The sequence below is a fragment of the Onychomys torridus genome, chromosome 6 (genome assembly GCF_903995425.1).
Source record: "Onychomys torridus chromosome 6, mOncTor1.1, whole genome shotgun sequence".
NCBI classification, from domain to species: Eukaryota; Metazoa; Chordata; class Mammalia; order Rodentia; family Cricetidae; genus Onychomys; species Onychomys torridus.
Window position 1 is genome coordinate 64,535,200 of NC_050448.1, and position 21,536 is coordinate 64,556,735.

A 21,536-nucleotide genomic window follows, 5' to 3' on the forward strand; every position below is an offset into this window, starting at 1 on the left:
ACGGAACCCGATTTCAGATCCCTTATCACTAACTCTTGAACAAAGTTTGTTTCGGACAAATTTATAATTGCTTAATCAGGAACAAAAGGCAAAGACGGGGGGGGGGGGGGGGTGAATGGCAAAGACGTGCACTTTACAATACTTGGAGGCGGCAGACCAGGGCTAAAATGGAGACGAGCGAGGAAACGACCCTACCCCCTGGGCTGCGCGGGGAGGAAAGGCCAATGCCGCACGTGCTTCAGACGCTTCTGGGCTCCCGTCAGTGCGGAAGCGCCCTCCTTCCACGCGTGGTTTCAGGCACAGAGCCTCCGAGCCACCGAGGGGCACCGGCACCTTTTGAGCGGAAGCGGCGTCGGCTCGGGGCACCGCCCCCTCCCACCCGGCCTGGGGTGGAAGTGACGAAAGCAGCCGCGGAGTCACTTCCTGCTGGGTGGATGAGGAGGAGCCCGAGCCGCCGCGGAGGAGCCCGAGCAGAGACGGACGGCGCCGGAGAGGTGAGGCCGGCGTCGGCGGTCGCGGCCCTCGCGGGCAGGACGGAGGGGACCCGGGTGCGGGCGGCCGTGGGAGCCGCTGCGGACGGGCGGCAGCGGCGAAGCCCCGCCGCAGGCCGGGCGGGTGACCGAGCGCCCTCGGGAGTCGCGGACACCTGCAGACGCGCCTGCGGACTCCGAGGGGCTTGATGGGCATGTCGGGGGCCCGGAGGATCGAGAGAGAGGGCATCCCGCTCGGGCGTCGCCCGGCGCGAGCCCTCAGCCGCCAGGCTGAAGGGTGTTCCCGAGCAGGGAAAAGGCCTGCGACCCGACAGCGCAGGCTAGGAGTTAGTCCAGGACAGCTTCCCGGAGCCTTGGGGGAAATCGGTGTTTTCTTCTCCCCCATCATCACGGAAACGGGAGAGGAAGCTTCTGCCCAGCCCCGGTGCCTTGTTACTGTGTATATCCTGTGTGTGCCAGCGTCTGTCTGTTGCCTCCTTCCTTGAGCCATTTATCAGCTCCTTGGTCCCTTGTGTTCCTGAGGACTGAAACTTACTGTTCTCCTTCATGTGTATGTCGGGAAAGAAAATGCAGACCATCTAGAGGAATGCTAGGTTAGATGAAATTTCCAAGATTAGCAATTTGTCCCACCCCACCCTGGGGCCTCTGGAGCACCTGCGTTTGCTCCAGACCTGCTCTTGTCCGTGCAGAGGGCCTGTCGTCCACCTGCGGAGTGACAGAGTAAGTCTGTGCGCTCTTCCTCCGTCGTTCCCTGCCAGCGTCACCCTTCCCTCCTCTTTGCTGAAGGACTGACGCAAAGCTGTCTGCTGCTAGGAACACGAAATTTGTTGAGGACATATGTATGGAATGAATTCAGATCCTGGCAAGATGCCTTCCACCACTGGCCAGGCGATCCCAAGTACCTACCTTATCCTTTTTATTTCCCTCTTAAATATATGTATGCCATTACATTTTCCCCACGAGGTTTTAGGAGAGTGCTGTTTCTTGTATAGAGTGACTGTACACACGGCATATTTACTGTCTGTATCAGAATATTTTTCGAGGGTGAGCGCAATTCCTGACCAGAAGATGTTGTTTTCTATCTCGCATAATTCAGTACATATTCAGTAAAAATTCAGTAAACTTCTTGAGTAGGGGGGTTGGATTTTTTTCACTCTTTAAATTGGTATGTCTGGGTGAACTCAGACTTGCGTACCTTAGCATATGGGCTTGTCTAGTAATAGAAAACAAATTGTTTGGCTTGTTTTTGCTGCCTTTTGGAATTTGTCTCACTGTTCCCTTCCCTTTTTTGTTGGAGGGCTGGTCAGAAGGAAGGAGGCAGGTATTAAGAACAGTGTTTACACTTGTGGCTAAAGTCAGGTGAGAGGTAATTATGGCTTTTGAAGCTGATGAGCTGAGGACCATCATTTGATGACCTGAGGTTCAGTAGTTTAGAGGTGACATGTTTGAAAGACAAAAGGCTTTGAAAGAAAAGCAAAGACCAAAAAAGGGGGGCGGGGATGTTTGTGGAAAAGCTGTGCAAAAAAACCTTAGTTAGATAACTCAGAGCATCTCAAAATAATTGTGGGACTTGTTTCTCTCAGCAGGAGGGCGAAAATGAAAGCAGGCTGTAGCATCGTGGAAAAGCCAGAAGGAGGTGGAGGTGAGCAGAAGTTCATCTCTGATGGATCTGGAATGTCCCTTCGTGGTTCCTGTCCCTTCGTGTTCCTGTTCCCACTTGGGCTTAGTTGTCAAATGCTAACCCAGGGCTGACAGCTTCAGGACTGTGTAGATCTTGGTAGGATGGTTGTAGGCTTGCTTCCTATGGATAGATACTTAACTTGTCCAGCCCACACATCTTCATTGTAAGTTTCAGTGGCTCTTTTTCTATTAGAGAGATACTTCCACCCCGGGGAAACATTAGTTTATCTTGCTTCTTTGTTATTTAGTAATCTCTGAAAAGGTGATAGATTATTAGGATGCCTAAGTACTGCTGGCGAACCTTTGTTAGATTCAGTGATTGCCACAGGATGAGTAATTCCTCCATCCTTTCCTCTCCTCTTCATGGTGAGCCTAGCTGACTAGAAGGGTGTGTCTGCAAAGTACTCTGAGATTGTGAGCCGTGGAATGTGGAGGTGGGGTACTGGCATGTTTGTACCTAACTCCTAACTGCTTTGATCTTGCTCTTTTCACATTAAAGGGTATCAGTTTCCCGATTGGGCCTACAAAACCGAGTCGTCGCCAGGCTCCCGGCAGATCCAGCTGTGGCACTTCATCCTGGAACTGCTGCAGAAGGAAGAGTTCCGCCATGTCATCGCCTGGCAGCAGGGAGAGTATGGGGAGTTCGTCATCAAGGACCCAGATGAAGTGGCTCGCCTCTGGGGCCGCAGGAAGTGCAAGCCACAGATGAACTATGACAAGCTGAGCCGGGCCCTCAGGTGAGGGAAAGGATCCCCCAAATTTGTGATATTAACAATTGGAAGGAAAGTATGCAGTTTCGTGGATGTTATCTAAAAAGGTATTGGGTGACAAAAGACTGCACTTAATTATGTGTCCCTTCAAAGAGGTGTTGAATCTGAGTGGCACAGGAGCTGAGGAGGTGTGGGGGGATTCCTCTGGGGCGGGCACTGGCTCCCGACAGCTGACTGTGCTTTGTAGTGGGAAAGAGCACATGGTGACATAGACTAGGTCACTTACAATCCAGAGGGTTAGTGTAGACTTCCCTATTGGGAAATGCCAATCATTCCTCTTCTTTGGGCTTTCCTAGAAGACGTGGGAAAGGGACTGTGAGTGCAGGAGGGAAGGAAGCTTGCTGATTGCCTCTGAACCCAGGTGCCCACATACCATACCTGCCGCCTCTGTTTGGTCCATGGGCTGCTATGATGTGTCCAAAGAACAGTCACAATAAGTTTACTCTTCTCTGTCAGTTTTTAAACTTTATAACCCTTTAGACCTCAAGGGCCAGCAGGTAGTTTATGACATCTGCTACTTAAGAAGCCAGGCCAAAGCTTCCAGGTAGATGGAAGTTCCCATCCATCCTCATTCTCAGTAGCCTGAGTGTAAAATCTGCAGTGTAGCTAGCTAGAGCCTCCCACATCCCATCTCTGCCACATCCAAGGCAAAGTGGCCAGGGTGGCTGCTGTTTCCCGATCCTGCCATTGTCTCACTAGCTACCAGAAAACAGGTTTCCACTCCATGTTTAGTCCTTGCACTTAGGCTCCTGACTAACCCATGAGCTCTCCCAGAAGACTTGTCCCACCCCACCTGGACAAGACAGAAAGAAACTAGAAGTTAGAGTGGAGCAGGAAGGAAGAGGACCCTAGAGTGAAACTGTAGAGGAAAGAAAAGGTGAGTGGTTAGAACCAAGGAAGCTGTTTGACTTAAAAATGACTGTGTCAAGCTCCAGTCAAAGCCCACGGCTGAGTTCAAACTGGATAAGAAAAGTGAGTTCTTAGGTCTCCAAGCCCTAACTCCAGGGCCAAGCTACAAAGGAATGGTGAAGGTTTTTGTAAGCAATGCTTGGAGCCAGAATTGATCTTAGTAATTACCTTAGTATAGCAAATGCTGTACCATGTGTTCTTCTTTTTGTAGATACTATTACAACAAGAGGATCCTTCATAAAACAAAAGGGAAAAGGTTTACTTACAAATTTAACTTCAACAAGCTGGTGATGCCCAACTACCCTTTCATCAACATTCGCTCAAGTGGTAAGATACAAATACCTAGGGTGGAGAGTGGATTTTGAATTTAAAAAGAATTATAAAAAAGCAAACCCAAATCTGCGACATGACGTGAGTAAGGAGATTTAGAAACACTGATTGACGTGATCCCTTAGATTACTTCAAGTCCTCCTTACTCGTCGACAGGGGTAATGGGCTATGCATTACTCCAACAGGCTCCTTTAGGTTATTTGGGCACTCTATAATGCATTATTTCCAGCCTCCTGGATCTTACCAAACTGCTTTTGGGGAATGAGCCCATAGGTTTATGTTGAATTTTAAGTTCAAAACTTCATTTTAACACCTTGCCCAGTGGCTGTTTCATAGCTGTGAACCTGTTTCTACAAACGTTTCCGATTTTCTATGAAACTACAAGCTCTCCCTTATCAAGTGAATGTCATCAAAACCACAGCGCCCTTGATCATGTTTGCAGTGAAAGGCCAAGTCTCTGATCTCCACCAGCACTCAGCAGGGCTCCTCAGTGCAAGACTTTGGACTTGACTTAGCCTCCTCTCCTTTGAAGTGCAAGCAGGCTTCCTCCTCTGTGCTGTCTCAAGCATTCATCAGAGCTCACAGCCTTTTGGTCTGCTCCTTGATGAAGGCGCATCCACTTCCCAAAGTGTTGGATGTAGTTGTTTGAGTTAGAGTTAGGTTAGAGTTTCCTTTTTGCTTTGGGGGGAGGGGAGACATGTTAAAGATAATAAATTATCCTCCTGCTCAAGAGTCAGGTTTTTTCCTATTTGAGGCAGGTCTCACTATGTGGTCAGGCTGGTCTTGAACTTCACTCTTGTCAGCGTAGCCTAGGGCAGTCTTCCTGCCTCATCATCCAAGTGCTAGGATTACAGGTGTCGAGGGCCATCTTGACCAGTTTGATCGATGCTCTTTGTGACATTCTACGCAGAGAAAGGAGAGCAAGACCTTGAATAAAAGTACTCAGAAGTTGGCAGAAACCTGAAAAATTAGAGGAGGGTGTGGCTAAGAGAATATAATGCTAAGATGATCTATAGATATGTAATTACTGCACACAACAAGTTGGGGCAGTTTGAGCTTGACTGCTATCATTGCAGTCCCACCTCTCCAGCAACCGCTCCCTCCTGTCCCTGGGGCATGCATTTGGGGGTGGGGGTTGGAATGCACCTCTAATTACAACCTGTTTTCTTTCCCCGTGCCTAAGGGAGCTGCATTAGGAAATCAAAGCTGTTCTAGCCCTGGAATCTTGTTTCCTCTCTTTCTTACTCTTGCTTTTTCCCTATGCACCTATGGAAAGTAGGACTCTAGATGGGCATGCCATCACTTTTGAAGAAATGTGTTGGGCTTTATACCCTTGCACTCCATATCCAAAAATGTTGGTCTTGTTCTTTGATCCATTTTCATCAATTGAAAGCCCAGAAGTTCAACCACTTAGGCAACTTGAATAGAATGTCCATCAACCCCTGGGACTACTCTAGTTTCCAGGGCAAGGGATCACTGGACTCTGACCCTGTAGAAGCTCTGCTCTGCAGACCTAACAGTAGTTAGTGGTCTGGCACACCAGTTATCCCAAAAGCTGTTAAACCAGCACCGATCACTAATAGGTTCAAGATGCTAATCAAAAGTTCTGGGGCGGCCATAGCTCAGAAAAGCACTTGCCTAGCTTGTATAAGGCCCTGGGTTCAACTCTCAGCACAAAATAATATTAATCATCATCATCATCCCACAAAAAGCAAGACAGCGAATCATCCATCCTTTTAGGTTGTTGACTCCTTGGTATAGATAAAAGATCCAGAGCCATTTGTTTTCAGAGAACTTTTACCCACATAGACCAAGTGTTTAAGATTAACATAATGTTGAGAAAGGAAGTGAGCATCTGCTTACTGAAGGTGCTTCTGTGTTTTTGTTTGTTTTTGTTTAATGAGTTATCTATGCTTCTAACCTAGTAAAATATATGCCTTGTGACTCTTCTTTTACAAATGACAAAATTAAATGTGGACACAGCAGAGTCAAATGCAGAAGTAGGTCCAGTTCTTCATCCAGCTGTTGGAGGCATGCTCTTGGTTTATATATCATGCAATCTTGCTCTTGGTTAGGATTCATCCATGTGTTAACAGATGTGTTAATCCCTAAAAAAACAAAGGATTATGAGGAAGTTCTTTTCCTCAAGGAACTTAAGAGTTTAGCTGAGAGATAAGATTCTAGGTTTGTCACTAGGCAGAGCCAGGGGAACCCCACAGAAGAGGAGGAGGGATTGTAGGGCCAGAGGGGTTGAGGACCCCGTGAGAAAATGGCCCACAGAGTCAACTAAGCAGGGCTCATAGAGGCTTACAGAAACTGAAGGGACAAACACGGATCCTGAATGGGTCTGAGCTAGGTCCTCTGCACATACCTTATGGTTGTGTAGCTGGGTGTTCTTGTGAGACCCCCAACAGTGGGATTGGGGTGTCTCTAACTCTGTTGCATGCACCTGGGACCCTTTGCCTCTTACTGGCTTGCTGCATCCATCCATGATAATGAGGGTTTGTGCCCAGTCTTACTGTATCTTGTTAGGCCATGTTTGGTGGATTTCCCTGGGAGGCCTGCTCGTTGTTGTTGTTTTTAGTTTATTTATTTTGAGGGGAACAGAGGAAGAGTTGATCTGGAGAGAGGGGAGGTGAGGAAGAGGAACTGGTAGGAGTGGAGGGAGGGAGGGAAAACTGAGGTTGGGATATAATGTATGAGAGAAAAATAAAAATTTGAAGAAAAGATTCTAGGTTTGTGTGGTGGAATGTAATAAGTGCTCTAGAAAGTAAGTCCCACCACTTAAACCCTGGAGACCAGAGACTCTCTGTAGGTGGGTCATGTGTGCCGCTGTTCTGGTCTCCCTGTTTTTAAGTGAAAATATATGGCCCAGTACAAAAACTGTGTGACTATCGCCTTTTCCCTCCTTGTTTGTCCTAGTCACTGTTAAGTTTAAGGTGGAGTTTGGCATGGTGGAGCAAACCTGTAATCCTAGCACTTGGAACGTAGAAGGTCAAAGGATCTGGAGTTCAGGATTACCCTGGGCTGTGTACTGACTTCACAGATAACCTGGGCCACTCTGAAACCATGTCTCAAAACCCCAAAGACGCTTTAGGGTAGAGTACTCAATATTAGAGTAGTGTTGAAATACTTCTAGAAACCAAGCATAGTTGCACACCTATAATCCCAGGTTGTAGAAGGAAGGCTGAGGCAGGTGATATGGGCTGCATAGTAAGTTTCTATCTTTAAAAAGTACATCTATTTATATATGATACACATACATATCGTGTGTGTATAGCATATATAATATGTCCTACATGTTCATTTTTTTAATTTTTGATTTTTTTTTTTTAACCATTAAAAATTAAGCCAGGAAGGGCTGGAGAGATGGCTCAGCAATTAAGAGCACTGACTGCTCTTCCAGAGGTCCCTGGTTCAATTCCCAGCACCCACATGGCAGCTCACAACTGTCTGTAATTCCAGTTCCAAGGGCCCTGACACCCATGGCAAAACACCAATGCACATAAAATAAAAATAAATAAATTTTAAAAAATTAAGCCAGGCATAGTGGCTCATGCTGGTAATCCAAGCACTTTATGCTTTATACTCTTGTGTGTGTGTGTGTGTGTGTGTGTGTGTGTGTGTGTGTGTGTGTGTGTGTGTGCGCGCGCGCGCGCATGCACGTCTGCCTAAGAAACATTAGAAAGATAAAGAATCACTGGTTTAAAAAAACTCTCAATAGGTGGGGACAAGGCAGGCTAAACCTGTCTCTCAAATTTGCCTCCCTGCCACCACCCTCTTTAATATAACTTTTTGTTGTTGTTGTTTTTGTTTTTCGGAGACAGGGTTTCTCTGTGTAGCTTTGGAGCCTGTCTTGGACTAGCTCTGTAGCCCAGGCTGGCCTCGAACTCACAAAGATCCACCTGGCTCTGCCTCCCGAGTGCTTGAATTAAAGGCGTGCGCCACCACCACCTAGCTCTTTAATACTTCTTTTGGAAAACTTGAAACCTAACAAAGAATTGAATTCAGAAGAGAGCACTCACATACCCTCCCCCTGATTCCCTGTGGTTAACATCATTGCCACGTGTACTTTATCTCTATTTACAGATACATTTTGCATCTGGAGATTAACATGCAGCTGCCATGGCTTTTCTCCCAGGAATAAGGATATTCTTTTCTGTAACTGCAATGACATTACCACACCCAGGAAATTTAGTGTTACTCTAATATAATATGGCCCATGTGTAAATAGTATTTAAGTTTTTTTATTTAAAAATTTAATTTTGATTTTTTTTTTTTTTTTGACCATTAAAAGCAGGGCATAGTGGCTCATGCGGATAAACCAAGCCCTTGGAAGGCAGAGGCAGGTGGATCTCTGTTAGTTTGAAGCCAGCCTGGGTTGCCTAGTAGCAAGTTCTAGGCCAGCCAGGACTGCATAATGAGATGCTGTCTCAAAAAGCACAAACACAGTTTACTCTAACAACATATGACTTGCTGTGCATAGGTACTATTCCAAAAGCCTCACAAATGTTAACTATTTCTCTAACATTAGGATTGGTCTCATTACTTCCTACTTATGAAAACTGGGCCAGAAAGTAAATTTTTCAGAAACAACATGGGTAGGATTAGAGTTTGAACCTAGACAAAGAACTTACCATTTGAATTGTTTTCAAGGGAGCACCAAGAAAGAGCTCCAGTGTGTTATTTACACCAGTTAAAAGGTAGAAGGCACAAGAACTAAAGTTCAGATTTTCTGACTGTTTCATGTGGCTGCTGTGCTCTTCTTTCAAGTAATCATATTGACACTTGAACAGTGGGGGTTTTTGTTTGCTTGCTTTTTAAACAGAACCTTAGATTTGACACCTCAACATATTATACATAAAGGTGGGGGAATCAGCAGCCACCGTCCATATATTGCCCTGGTCTTATCTTCCTTTGTCCCATGTAAATACATGTGGAAATAACTCCTTATAGTGTGCAGTATGTCTTGGTATGTGTATAAAGACCAAAGTAGACTCTATTAAAAATAGAAACAAAACTGACTTAAGCAAGCATTTCTGACTTGCATAGGAAATAGGACTTTCTTTTCCTCTCCATGTTATCCTTATATTATATTCTGCATTTATAATATAATGCATTTATATTCTATTACAGCTTATATTCTGCATTTCAGATTACATAAAAATGATTTTTCACTTTTGACTAATAACTTCTTTTAAATTTTTTTTTTTTAACCCAAGAGCTGAGGACTGATCCCAGGGCCTTGCACTTGCTAGGCAAGTGCTCTACCACTGAGTTAAATCCCCAAACCCCTTTTAAATATTTTTTATGTGTATAGATTTTGCCTATTTGTATGTATGTATGTGTGTGTATATCACATGTGTCCAGTACCTGTGGAGGCCAGAAGAGGGTTTTGGATCTCCTGGAACTGGAGTTACAAATGGTTGTGAGCTGCCATATGGGTGCTGTGAACCCAACTCAGGTCTTCTGTAGGAGCAGCAGGTGCTCTTAACCACTGAGCCATTTTTACAGCCATTAGATAAGACTCTTAATAAGTCAAGAGTCAAAAAATTAAAAGCAATAGACTCTTAGTTGCTATAATAAACTAAAGAGATCTATTAGCCTGGACCTATCTGGGCTTTACTGAAATCATATGCAAGATCATGTGTCTGATTTTCCTATTTATTACTCTTAATAATTAATCTTAATTCAGGGGCTTTTAGAACAAGGCCTACAGAAGAAGTGTTTTCTGTTGAACATTTGTTGGTAAATACTGCTCTGGCAGGTGTCACTCAACTATGGGCACCAAGAAAGCCACAGTCTTCCACCCAGTGGCCTGCTCCAGAGTTATGCCAGAACTGGGAACAGTTCAGACACTATATTTGTGCCGTTTTCCCTCCTGGACCACCAAACTTGCACTACCCCACCCCCTTCTTTTTATCCCCCTTTTTTCCTTTTACCTTTCCTTCATGTATAAAGATATCATCATGTTAACAGCCACTGGTACCTCCCAGGAACCTGTAGGGCACCTGAGGCTTCAGGTAGCTGCTTTCTTAGGTCTTATTTGGGGCTTTTAGGGGAAGTTGAGAATTCATGAGCTTCTCAAGTTAATGTGATACAATGATAGTTTCTTCTTAGAGTTTGAAACTTAGCAGTTGAACTTGGTTTTTTTGAGCCAGGCTAGCCTCAAATCACAGTAATTTTCCTGCCTTAGCTTCTCCAGTACTGGGATTGTAATGAGCCATCACACCTGCCAGCAGTCAGACTTGGGAGAGGAAATAGTAGGTTCAGCCTCTTCGTCAGTACTTGAGGATAACAGAAGTAGATATCAGTATATAGAATTCATTGGACTATAGATGTAGAAAGACTGGAATCTCTGAGGTAATGGTTGTCTATCAAAAATTATAAAGATAAACCATAAGAACTTAACTTACCTTAATAAAAATTGCCTTTTCATCCCAATCTATTTCACTAAAGTAGGATCTTGTTCCTGTCCGGTTGTGTGAGGTAGTCTGTGTCTTCAGTGCAACCACATGCATGTGTTTTGTTTGGCTGTGTTGCCAAACACAGCTTTGCTTGCTTTATAAATACACTTAAAATTATGATGGTGAGAAAAATTTTTCCTGTGAAGCTGGAAATTGAAATGGGGTGTATACACACGATAGAGTTGCAAGACCTATTCATTCATCCAACTAATGTCTAGTGGGAACCTACTAACTCTTAAGCTCTGAAATGTTGGGATATAGTTTTAACTCATTGCAGGCAGGAAGGAGGACTGCCTGAACAGTAAGGTAAGAGGCCAGAGGAATATGGAAGCCAGGCTGAATGGAGAAAGCTAAGCGATATAGGCTTGCCTTTAAAGGCTTAGGCCTCCTCCCTCAGCCTCCTGAGTGCTGAGATTGCAAGCCTGTTCCCACCACACCCAGCCTAGACAATAAATAGTTTTGAAAAAGACTCAGACTAGATAGAAGGCTTGTTTCCTGATGTCACTTAACACTGTGTGCTTAGCTAGTGTAAGTCAAAGTGATGGTCGTGAGTGACCAGGTGGCCAACGCAGACTTCTGTTCTTCTTCACAGGTGTGGTTCCTCAGAGTGCCCCACCAGTGCCAACAGCCTCTTCCCGGTTCCATTTCCCACCTCTAGACACGCATTCTCCTACTGGGGATGTGCAGCCAGGGCGCTTCTCTGCTAGCTCCTTGAGTGCTTCTGGAGCTGAGTCCGGTGGTCCCACAGATAGAAAGGTGGAGCCTTCAGACCTAGAAGATGGCTCGGCCTCTGACTGGCACCGGAGCATGGATTTCATGCCCTCTCGAAATGCTCTTGGTGGAGGAGGGATTGGCCACCAGAAACGCAAGCCTGACATAATGCTTCCTCTCTTCACTCGGCCAGCAATGTACCCTGACCCCCACAGTCCCTTCGCTCTCTCTCCAGTCCCTGGTCGTGGAGGTGTCCTCAATGTCCCCATTTCACCAGCCCTGTCCCTAACTCCCACCATGTTCTCCTATAGTCCTTCCCCAGGCCTGAGCCCCTTCACCACCAGCAGCTGCTTCTCCTTCAACCCAGAGGAAATGAAACACTACCTTCATTCTCAAGCCTGTTCTGTGTTCAACTACCATCTGAGTCCTCGGACTTTTCCCCGCTACCCAGGGCTCATGGTCCCACCGCTGCAGTGCCAAATGCATCCTGAGGAGTCTTCCCAGTTCTCTATCAAACTGCAGCCCCCACCAGCTGGACGGAAGAACCGAGAGAGGGTGGAAAACAGTGAGGAGTCCACACGTGGCTCTGAACCAAGCAGTGCACCTATTCCCTCTCGAATTAAGGTGGAGCCCACCTCTGAGAAGGATCCCGAGAGCCTCAGGCAACTGACCCACAAAAAGGAGGAGCACTCCCAAGAAGTGGGCACTATGCGGACCAGGACCATAGAAGAGGGGAAAGGCACAGTGTTTGCCCACCCCTCACCCACCTGGCCCTCTGTATCCATTAGCACCCCCAGTGATGAGCCCCTAGAGGGGACTGAAGACAGTGAGGACAGGTCTGGCAAGGAGTCCATTGTACCTGAGAAGAAAGAAGATGCCCTGATGCCCCCCAAGCTTCGATTGAAGAGGCGGTGGAATGATGGCCCTGAAGCCCGGGAGTTAAGTAAGACCGGCAAGTTCCTCTGGAATGGGGCAGGACCCCAGGGCCTGGCTACAGCGGCCGCCGCTGCTGCTGATGCTTAAAACCACAGTGGCAGGGAAGCTGTTCATACTACAGTCAGATACACGTATTTATGTAGCAAGATGCTGGGGTGGGAGGCGGGGCTAAGCTGGTTTGGTAATTCTGGGGCATGGACTTGAACTTTTTTGTTGGATGGGACAAGTGTCTTGTGTTGTAAATTAAGTGGGGTATGAACACACTTTTTTTCTTGGTGAGTAGGATGTAGGGAGGGTATTGAACTGTGGGGGAAGGAGCCTGTTTAAGACTCATGCTGCCTGACAAGCTCCATAAGAGCCCACTTTGTAGTCCCGTTACAGTTCAGGACCCATAGTGTTTCCTGTTGCATTTATACATACAGAAAGCCAGTAGTGGGGTGTTTTGCTTTGAGAGAGAGAGATAAGGGGAGAAGGCTAGAAGGTTGGGTGGGAAGTAACAATACTAAGCATGTTAGCCTGGGACACTTACTTCAGGAGAGAACAAAGACAGTGGCAGGCCTATTGGAGTGGGGACAATTAGGTGATGTTCTCTACTCTCCCTTCCCCCTTGTGGAGCACACGTACTCTCTCCCACACTCACTCACTCACACACACACACACCCCACATGCATTTTCCCCCTTTTTAGAAAACGTTTTCAAGACACTTGAGTGTACTGCCAGTTACAATGGGCAGGGCGGGCACAGGACCACCTGGCCCTCAACCTCAGAGTTGATGTGGGAAGGAAGTCCTGCTGTAAGCCCCTTGACCTGTCGCCTACTTCACCTATTCAAAAGCCATGAGGAGTTGTCAACTCTCGATCAGGGAAGAAAGAAGGGCGGGAGGAAGGAACCCAATGCCTTTAAAAACAAAACAAATGACAGAAATGGTCTTCATTTTTCTTTTTCCATTGTGGGTTTGGGAAACCATGCCAAGTGTGACTGAGCAAGTTTTATGAGGAGCAGGATAGCACCGTTGACGATGTTTTTCTGTTGTGTCTGGTTGTATTACTGTTTAAGTCAAGCCTTAACTATGAACATGCTTTAAGATGATACGGGTCTGTCAACATAAACCTGTAAAGGGCATGGATACTGTTCAGATAACCCAGGAGTGTTGAGGCGTAGTTGAAGTCCTGTGATAGTTATTCCCTCTGATGTTCCAGGCTGGGTGGAAAGGGCAAGATTGTGAGACTGAAAGGCAGATAGATGATGATTGATAAACACGGAGGAGCTGAGAACAAGTGTTGTTGAAACTGAAGAAAGAGCTAGGAAGGTGGTGACCAGATGTCTGTTAACCCAAAGTCACCAGATGCCAGGAGACCTGGGGAGGGAAAGAGCTGATATCTGCTGCCCTGTGGTGGTGGTGCCATCTTTGTGAGCCCCTTTGCCCAGCTTGTTCTGATCAGTTGACGATCCACAAAATACAGTTTACAGACGGGAGTCATTTCTTTGTGGGAAATTCCCTTACAGCAACTTCAAAGGAATTGGAAGATGCTGATCTTATGTGAAATGAACTATTAGCACTAGGGGCAGAGAGAGCAGCAACAGCCAGCGTCCTCTGTGCACACATGTGCATAGAATGACTACTGGGGTGTCAGTGATTCCTGACTCCACCACCTTAGCCTAGTTGAAAATCCTCTATACCAGGTAACTCTAGTGTTGTCTTTTGATGGTGGGTGTTCGGTTTTCTTTAACTGAAGTGTATTCACAAAGGAGCTCAGGAGACATTAGCTGACTTGGGATGACTTGAGGCCATCGTTGCTATTGCTTGATGAGTGTCCTGTCACTTGGTCCAGATTCCATACATGAGTGACTGTCTTTCCCCAGGAAAGGGGCCGAGTGGTCTCTGGTGACCCACACTTTGGTCGGGCGGGCCACGAAAGACTCACCACTCCAGCTGCCCCTGGCGGCTGTGTTTGGTCAGTTTCCTTCTCTCACCCTGACTTACCTCTGAACCTGAAGCAAGCCCAGCAGCTAGAGGAGGGCTCTCTGCTTGGTGTTGCCCACGGAGGCCAGCTGGCCACCAGTGTCTAGAGGGGCCGGCCAGTGAGTGTCGGTGTGAACTCAGGAATAGAAATATGGGGCCTTTAAGATGAGAGGAGGAAAATCCACGATGCATACCTGTAATCCCTAAAACCCAAGTGCCGGAATTAACCCCTAGATGCTGCTTCCATTTGCATAGTCGCTGTTTTTACACTTGAAAACACATTCAGAATGTCGAACTCCATGAAAAGTGCTTTTGGACTTGCACAAAACCATGCTGTTTGTCTCCTTCAATCGCCATTCCGCCAGGAATCTGGGGTGATTGGCACTGCACGTGGTTGGAGTTTGGGTCTGGGGAAGGGTCTGTCTACAGAGCAGAACTTGGGCTTGCTCAGGAAGTGGACCGGGAAATGTAGCCATCAGTGATACTTCCTGGGGCAAAGGAATGAGAATTTTGTTCTCTTCCCAGCCCCCTCCTGGCAGTTCCTGCCTCCGGCCTGGTATGAGACAAGGTGGTTGCCTTCCTTCTGACAGTGGGGAAGGGGGTGAAAGCTGGACCTGCTTCTCTCCCTCGTCTGTTTTTCCTTCTAGATTTTGTTGTGCCAAATGTGTAAAACTTTGTAGGTGTATCTATTGAAATTTCACTAATCAAGAGCTTGTTCATTTAAACAGTTTGCTTTTTTAGCTGTAGAAAAAGTAGCAAATTCTCAGGGGCATCAGCCTTGCTGAGCTCGCCTTTTTTTTTCCTGAAGTAAAATAGAGACAGACAGACAGTCCGTCTCCCCTAGGTGTCAGGCTGCACTGCATTAAACCCAGCTCAGTAATACAGGGAACCCTAGTGACCCGCAGGCCAAGGAACTTCCAGAAGCATTAAAAAAAAAAAAAAAAGAAAAAGAAAAAAAAAAAATTCTATTCCACTGCCAAGTGGGTGGTCATTTAGCTGTTCGTCCCTTGTTTTTTATTTATTCCACAATTATGTTTGTGCTTTTTCTTGTGTAAACGATAGTGAGGCGTATGTTTTTATGTGGCTTTAGAGAAAACTTCAATCTTCAAAGAACTGTTCCAATTAGTTTCTTCTTGGAAAAAGTTTTGCGTTAATTTGTTTCAAAATACTTAGGCATTCTTTGAATTATAAACTTGTGATGCAGGGATTTGTGAATGAGACGTTCACATGTGAAGATAAATGACTTCACTAGACATCTGTATAAGCAGAATAAGATGTGTATATGTACATAAATTATAAGAAACCTGAACACCATTGTGCAGTGCCTTTTAGATGTTCTGCTTTCTAAAGTCTTCAAATTTTTGCATATATATTATATATATGATGTAATGTTATAGAAATATATGTATAATATACATATTTTTTCCAGGGGTATCTGATAGCTCTGTATTTTGTTATGGAAGTCGAAAGAAAAAAAAGTATTTTACCTCAAAAATTAAAGTTAAATTTAAAAACAAAGGGTACTTAAATGTTTGCTGAGTAATGATTTTATTGTTCTTTGCACACTGTGCCAAAGTCTGCAGACTTCCTGCTAGCTCACTTCACTGTACAGGTCCCTTGCAGGGGGCCAGTGGAGTGAGGGGCGGGGTCCTCAACTGTGCTGAAGCGTGTCCATTTCCCTGAGTGAGTGACTAAGAGGTACTAAAGCAAGGAATGTGAGCAGGGAGCAATCCTGTAGCAGCATTTAACTACATGGTCGCCTGTGGGAAAACGTCAGCCAGACAGATGCATAGCCTGAACATGGTAGTCCTTGCCAGAGAAGTAGAGTGTGGCTGCTGACGGCTTACAGTTTCTTGTAGGATGAGGAAAATGACCTGGGCTTAAATAGTAATAGCAGCTGGACAGTTTGGGTATAAATAACAAATCATTGAATTTTAAAGTCACTCCAAAATGATGGACACAATAGTGTGTGAATTATAAAATAAACATTATGTTTTCTTAGGATTTTTTTTTTTAAGTGCATAGCAAGCCAGTACTAGGGAAACTTAGTAATTCCCAGGAGAGGACAAGAATTGGAGAAGGGAATTTTGGTTTCTGAATGTCGTATAACCTGTCAAGGAAAATGATACAGACAGGCAACCTCATTTTGCCCATGGGGGCAGAGAGAGACCAAGCATTATATTGTACTTAAAGGAAGGTGATGTTGAGTGGCAAGAAAGTGTGGGTGAAAGGCAAACAAAGGGTGGGTCTGAGAGAATCCTGCCATTGAGGAGCTACCCGGCCAATGCACTGTGCTCAAGAGGACAGCCAGTTTAGGCAGGAGCGGGTGGTGGCAGGCTTACAAGTCAGGAGGCTGGGAAGGAGTGGGCAGCTGCTCTCCTAAGCTCCCTGGCAGCTGAAAGCAGAGAGACTCATTTCGGAACAAGCTGCACAGAGATCCAAATCCAAGGCAGCAGGCCAGCCTAAGCTGACCCTTCAGTGATTAGGACGGGATGGTAAGTACTGGAATTCTGAATGAAGACGGAACGATGGTGAGCAGGAGGGAAGAGAATGACAGGCCTCAGCCACTCATGGCAGGTCAGCCAGGAGGAAACCTTAGGTAGAGTCCCTAATAGTCTTTAGGCTTTGGAAGGTCTTGTCCTGGCCTCTCTGTGGTCCTTGACCACAGACACAGGCCAAATGCTTCAGCCTCAGACCAGTGAGGCACTTAGCACATACTGACCTTTCTATAAGGGTTGCCTGTGCCAACTTAGTCCCCAGTTCAGCTGTGACCCTACGCCACAGAGGGGAGCCCTGGGCCTCAGAGAAACTCCTAGATGCTAGCTGCTCTGCACAGGCCCACCCTGCCTGAGTACCTTCTGGCCCTACTTCTGGCCAGGTGTCTTCAGAATTTTCAGCTCTGGCCCTACCTGCCTGGCCCTTCACAAGCAGGTGAGGAACACATCTATTCTGTTAACAGCCCATGTTTACTACTCAGCCTTTTCCATTGTCACTGCCTACCTGGTTGGTTGTCTGGCTTCTCTATGAACAGTCAGCAAACCAAGGTCTGATACAAGGTTAATAATTCATCTATCTCCCTGTCTCCAACCCCCAGCACTGGAACCTAAGGATGCTTGACAAGATGCTGATGAACTGACATTTTCCACTGTTGGGATAGAAGACACAGATGTGCATAGGACTCAAAAAAAGGCAAAAGGATGAGGCAGAGAGGGTGCAGGCATGCCATGTCTGGGCTCTAACTTCCAGGCCTTAGAGTAGGGCCCCTATGAAAATTCAGCCTGTGGCTTCCATTCCAGCTTAACCTTCCACCTCCAGGCCTGCATCTCATCTGCTCCTCTGCTGCTCCTGTTTACAGACCCCACTCCTGCATCTGTACCTGGTCCACCTTCCATGGGACGTGGTGGCTGGACTGATAGCCTCTTCCCCCTCCTTCCCTCCCACTTACGTAGTGTACATGTGTGTGTATGTGCGTGCGCCACATGCATGTGTGTAAGCCAGAGGTCAATGTCCGGTTTGTTGGTTTGTTTTTTTTTTTTAAATCACTCTCCAAACCAGTTGACTAGACTGTCAGGCCAGCAATTCCTGTCTCCACCTCCCTGGCACTGGATTGCAGGCACTTTTATATGGGTCTGGGGATCCAAACTCAGGTCCTCATGCTTGCATAGCATACAATATGCTGATTAAGCCAACTTTCTGCCCCTAGATTTTCATTTGTCCTGATAGAATATGAGCTAGAAAACCATGAACTGAGTGGGCCCCCTGCCTAGGAACCTGCAGTTCTGCACTATCTCCATTTGCTCTGTCTTCCTCTATGATTTTCTGGTCCACCCCATGTCGCTGCTGTACCTCCATGTGCCTGGTCCATCTTCATGCATCTCTGCCTTTTGTCCTGCAGAGGAAAGTGGCAGGTGCAGGAGACCCCACCCGGGTTCTCCAACCCTCTGTTCTGCCTTCCTTTCCCTCCTAGGAGCAGGAACTCTCCTGCCCCTGCCAGCCTAACAGCTCAGACACCTTGGGCAGTGTCGAGCTCTGGGGCTTCCATTTCCCCGTGTTCACTGTGGTGCTACGATGGATGGTAAGGGATGCACAGGCACTCAGCACTCAAGAGCATCCCTGGCCTCACAGTTGCATCCTCTGTGGAGCTCCGTGCTTTAGGCTTAACACTGCTCAAGAGGAAGTGGATAGCACCAGCTTTCTACAGATGGAAATTCACACACACTGTGAAGCACACACACGCACATACACACGTGCGCGCACACACACAGTGAATAGCACACTCACAGTGAAACCCAGATCCAGTAAAGGTAGGAACCCGAGCCAAGGCTTCTTGGCTCCAGAACTCATACTATCACACATTGCCCGCTGCAGACACTTCCTCCCTCCCTCCCTTCAGCCAAGAATCAGACAATCAGAATGCGCCGGGCAAGCCAGCCTTGCGTCTTCTTTAGATGACAGGCCAGGTGTTTGAGGTCGGAGTTGAGACCTTAGCAAGGATGCTGCTGGAATGTTCAGCACCTGTGGAGGTTTCCCTCCGGTCACTTAGGCTCCAGAGGCTGGGAGACTTTGGAGGAAGAAAGGAAAGTACATATCAAAGCATTTCCAGAATGCAGAAGAGCAGGCCATCTTACACCTTCACCTCCCCACCTCTGCCTACCCCAGGGGAACACTGACGTCCCATGTTGAAAGGAGGCAGAAGCCCCGCCCCTAACTCTCTCACCCTAGCTCCAGTGTCTAGGGATTAGGTCAGCAGAGGATGGATGAGGAGGGACAGGCTGCACACCAGAAACCCAGGAGATGCCACCCAAACCACAGAGGTGAAGGTCTAGGACAAACAGCAGGCCGCTGTCCCCATCTCAGTTCTGTCCGGTAGTCCACCAAGCCTGCTCGACCTCCAGCCGCAAAGACTGGACCAGTGTGTGTGCAAGCCTCAGAACCCGAGTCCCGAGAGCTGAAGACCAGTGAGACAGGAACTCACTGGCCTCTCTCTCTCCCAAGAGGGTCACAGCAGAGGCTAATCTGGAACCCCTGGCTGCAGAAAGGAGCTATTGTTATCCCCTGGGTGCCAATGAAGAAAACAAAGAGCAGGGAGGCTAGGGGAACTGCCCAAGGTCAACAGTGACCTCCAAGTCCAGGCATTGCCTTGCTCTACTGACAGCCCTACACACATACACACACACACACACACACACACACACACACACACACACACACACACACCCTCGAAGCGACTCTTCGGGTTGCCACAGACTTTTCAGTGCTTAGACAGGAGCTCTGCTGGTCCCACAATTGGAGGACATTCCCACGCCCTCACCCTGTCTCAGAAACCACAGCCCTCAAGTCCCTGCCTACACACTGGAAGCCCCCAGATGGGTGAATGCCCTTCAGTGCTGGCACCCTACAAGCACCTTTGGATGAGTGGGGCCCAGGGCCTCCTCCCAGGCCCCTACCTGCCCTCGGAGTCCAGTTCGGCCAGCACTAGCATGCGGGCAGGGCTTTGCATGAGGATTGTGCTCCCAGGACAGAATGAAATGAGAAGTATGGTGCAGCCCATTCTCACTACCCAGGCAACCTAGGCTCTCGCCCCTGGTGTGACAAAGGTGAGGGGCATGGAGGAGCCAGGGAAGGCACCCACCCGGAAGGGAGTTGTTGAGAGTGGGACCCCTTGGAAGGAGCGAGGGGAGTTAGTGAGGAGCTATGGTGGACACAGTCTGGGCAGGCTGGCAGCTGACACAGGTTGGAGGCAGGGGTGATACTTCAGGAGCCCAAGGAGAACAAGCCGGGGTGGGAGGTGAACTGCCAGATGAATTTCTAAGAGGGAGGCAGGAAGACAGAGGCAGGCTGCGAGCAGGAGGGCCTGAGGGCCTGCCCGTGGTATTGATCGGCTGGATTACTCAATTTCACTGGTATCGATCAGGTAATTGCTTTATCTCGAGTCTCATTTGGGCTCCACGTCCTCTGGCCCCTTCTTCTCTCCCTCTTGTTTTCTCTCGTCAACCTGACCCAGGGCTCCTTACTACTGAATTTGGAGTTTGATTAGGGCAGCTTTGGGTTGGTATTTGGGCAGAAACGAGGAACGAGGTGGCCGGACAGATGGGCCAGCCGTGCTTGGAGCCTCTGAATTCTTTTCCAAGAAATCCTCCCTGGCCCCAGTCAGTGGAGATGCCTAGCCAGGATGCACATCAGGTTCTCAGGGGTCCAAGAAAAGCAACCCATGAGGGACCCCCAGAGGCCTAGAGACTCCATCAACCTCCTTGCCACTGTGCCATGCTGCTCCCATCACTGCCAGCCTTGGGGTACCCCAGTTCTGGCCTACCACAGGCTCTGGACACCCCACCTCTAAACCTCAGTCTGTCTTCCCCCTCTTACTGCACTTTCAGGGCATCCTAGGTCAGACCTGAGTCCAGCCTGCTCCTGATACCCCTCATGTGTGTCCTTATTATCCCACCTTCATCCCCCCTTTCCTTGCCTCCCCTTGCAGACCCCAGAAGCCCCATCTCCCAGACCCCAAATCCCCAGCATGCTACTGCTAGGGAAGGAGACTAGGATCCCCGGTCTGAGAAGAGAGACACTGTTCCCTAGGGAGCTCTTGAGAATAGCAGCCCTGCCCTCCCTAGGCCTCTCCCTTCCCTGCCCACTCTGAGGAAAGAGCCTGGAGCCTTGAGGAGGAACTCTACACACAAGGCTAAAGATAAGGTCCAAAGGGAGCGGCATTTGGCAAGAGTCCGTTCTCCGCCATCTTCAAAGATAGCCCTGATGGCAATGATCCAGGAGAACGGAGCACCACATGTCACAGGCGTGGAGAAGTCTGGAGGGGCCAAGGGAACCATGTCCCACCAGTTGGTCCACACTCCAGGTCCTGGCACCCAAGGCATTCAGGCCCGACACAAGGCACTGCATCCAGGAGCACACAGCAGGGCCACGGGAACAGCTGCCACTTTGCGTCAGCAGTGGCCAGGGGACCAAGACGCTTACCCTGGAAGCCCTGCTCAAAGCTCCACCTGAGAACCCAGTTTAGGAAACCGATGCTGGTGCTACAGCCCAGCAGCTTACATCTTTGAGGTTCTGCCAAGGCCTCGGGTTCCGACAGACACTACATCAGGTCCTATAATGGGGACAGCCTTCCAGAGACTTCTGCAATCTCCCCTATGGGCTCCCCTATGATGCTCCCCTGTGGGGCTCCCCATGAGGCCCAGTGCAGCACAGTCCTCGAGAAGCCAGGAGTCGGGAGGAGAGATGAGGTGAGAAGAACTAAGGCCTCTTTCCTGCCCCCACCTTAGAC

General features: G+C 47.9%; 2 protein-coding genes across 4 annotated transcripts in view; both read left to right on the forward strand.

Annotated features, from left to right (window-relative positions):
* The first annotated feature begins 445 nt into the window (after positions 1-445).
* Positions 446-15,740, forward strand: Etv3 (ETS variant transcription factor 3). 3 transcript variants are annotated; one of them, XM_036190919.1, is made up of 5 exons: positions 446-494; positions 2,075-2,133; positions 2,671-2,908; positions 4,062-4,177; positions 11,240-15,740. In XM_036190919.1, the coding sequence occupies exons 2-5, from the start codon at positions 2,088-2,090 to the stop codon at positions 12,379-12,381; spliced, it is 1,542 nt and encodes a 513-aa protein (XP_036046812.1). In that variant the 5' UTR covers positions 446-494; positions 2,075-2,087; the 3' UTR covers positions 12,382-15,740. The 3 variants fall into 3 exon arrangements, with proteins under 3 accessions (XP_036046812.1, XP_036046813.1, XP_036046811.1); XM_036190920.1 differs by having other exon boundaries at positions 2,078-2,133; XM_036190918.1 differs by lacking the exon at positions 446-494 and adding an exon at positions 840-1,211.
* A 1,045-nt stretch (positions 15,741-16,785) lies between these two features.
* The window catches only part of Etv3l (ETS variant transcription factor 3 like), a 9,999-nt gene continuing 5,248 nt past the window's right edge, over positions 16,786-21,536 (forward strand). Inside the window, exons 1-4 of the mRNA XM_036191331.1 lie at positions 16,786-16,834; positions 17,136-17,188; positions 18,225-18,332; positions 21,002-21,197. Coding sequence (XP_036047224.1) covers positions 16,786-16,834; positions 17,136-17,188; positions 18,225-18,332; positions 21,002-21,197 — 406 coding nt within the window. The remainder of the gene's footprint in view (positions 16,835-17,135; positions 17,189-18,224; positions 18,333-21,001; positions 21,198-21,536) is intronic.